General features: G+C 43.7%; 1 protein-coding gene across 1 annotated transcript; it reads left to right on the top strand.

Annotated features, from left to right (window-relative positions):
• Positions 1-1,207: 1,207 nt before the first annotated feature.
• Positions 1,208-1,458, top strand: LOC104457860 (transmembrane protein 178B; the record flags this gene model as incomplete). The annotated part of the gene is made up of 1 exon (XM_010088081.1): positions 1,208-1,458. A coding segment is annotated over one exon (251 nt), but the record flags the coding sequence as incomplete, so codon positions are not given.
• Between the last annotated feature and the right edge of the window lie 43 nt (positions 1,459-1,501).

Below are 1,501 nucleotides of genomic sequence, written 5' to 3'. Positions count from 1 at the left end.
TTACACTAAAACCAGGCTGTCTGTGACTGCTTTGAAAGATTGTGCTATCTTAGGGATGGGACCAGGAAGAGGATGTGATTCCTCGCCAGCAACTGCTAGTGAACAGATGCAGGACAGGCTGCACAGGTAGCACATGTAGCATGCTACTGATCTATGCGTGAACAGCAGGACTGACCACATGCATCCCGCAGTATGCCTTCCGTGCCCAGGGCTCTCCAAGCAATTCAGAGAGACCCACATAGGGAAGAATTAGAGAGAAAAATAAATTACCAACTTTATGTTGACTTCAGTTGTTATCTCTTGAGACAGGCACAGCGTCTATAGCTATCTGTTATTTGTCGTGTGGGTGGCAACTGTGACATTTCAGTAGCTCGGAGTTTAGCTTTGATGAAGCTGGAGGACAAAGATCAAAATTTGACTCATCTGGGTGGGCTAAGGTTCAGCCTCATCCGAAACGTTTGACTTTCCACAACACTTACCACCTGACAGAGTTATGAAGCCTGTCCTCACAGTGTTCTCGGGAAGAAACGAAATATTGCTGCAGAGATGGAAAACAAGAACAGGATATTTTGAAGATTTCCCCAACACCACAGAGGGCATCTAGATTGGGACTGGAGTCATACAGAGGGTAGAATCCACATTTTGTGAACGATTTTATGATTTGATAGTGATATTCAAAAGGGGGGTGTATAATGAAAGATTTTAGGTTTCAATATAAGAAAAGTCTGAAAAAATCTAAGTAATTTCAAATTTACATTTTGACAGAGCCAGAATATGTCAAATATTTTGTAATCACTGAAAAAAATCAAAATTAAACAAAAACATCAAGGTTTTTTCCCCCTAAAATATTGAAACATAATGATTCACTCTGTATTTGTCTAAAGAAAAATTCCAGAAAAATCAATGGTTTCATGAGGGATTCTGGCTCCCAAGTGAGTGCTCGTAGTGAAAAAACTGTTCCTGTTGAAGTTTCTCCATACAGCTCTGTTCAGCATCAGATCAATATCCGAGGCTCTGCTGGCACTCAGTTCCTTCCCCGTGGAGCTGCTAGACTAAGCCACATTCTATATGAACATCTTCCCTTAGGTATTTCCTTACTGCTTGCACCAGCTCTTTTCAGGCGTCTCGGAAAGTGGTATGTCTATCACTCTTCTAACTTCTCTTTGTTTTTTTCCTCCCTCCTTCTTCCCTTCCCGCTCTCCTCCAGGAACCTTCTGCATCATTTCACTGTGCACTTGCGTGGCTGGAATCAACTTTGAGCTCTCCCGCTACCCCCGCTACCTGTATGGACTTCCCGACGACATCAGCCATGGCTATGGCTGGTCCATGTTCTGTGCGTGGGGGGGCCTGGGCCTCACTCTTATCTCTGGCTTCTTCTGCACTCTGGCCCCTTCTGTCCAACCTGTCCCCAGGACCAACTACCCCAAATCTAGACCTGAGAATGGGACAGTGTGCTAAAACAAATAGCAAACAAATACACACACACACATATATATATATG

The sequence above is a fragment of the Pterocles gutturalis genome, unplaced genomic scaffold (assembly GCF_000699245.1).
Source record: "Pterocles gutturalis isolate BGI_N339 unplaced genomic scaffold, ASM69924v1 scaffold52101, whole genome shotgun sequence".
Taxonomy (NCBI): Eukaryota; Metazoa; Chordata; class Aves; order Pterocliformes; family Pteroclidae; genus Pterocles; species Pterocles gutturalis.
The sequence above is the reverse complement of the archived record's forward strand: the minus strand, read 5'-3'. Positions and strand labels throughout refer to the sequence as shown.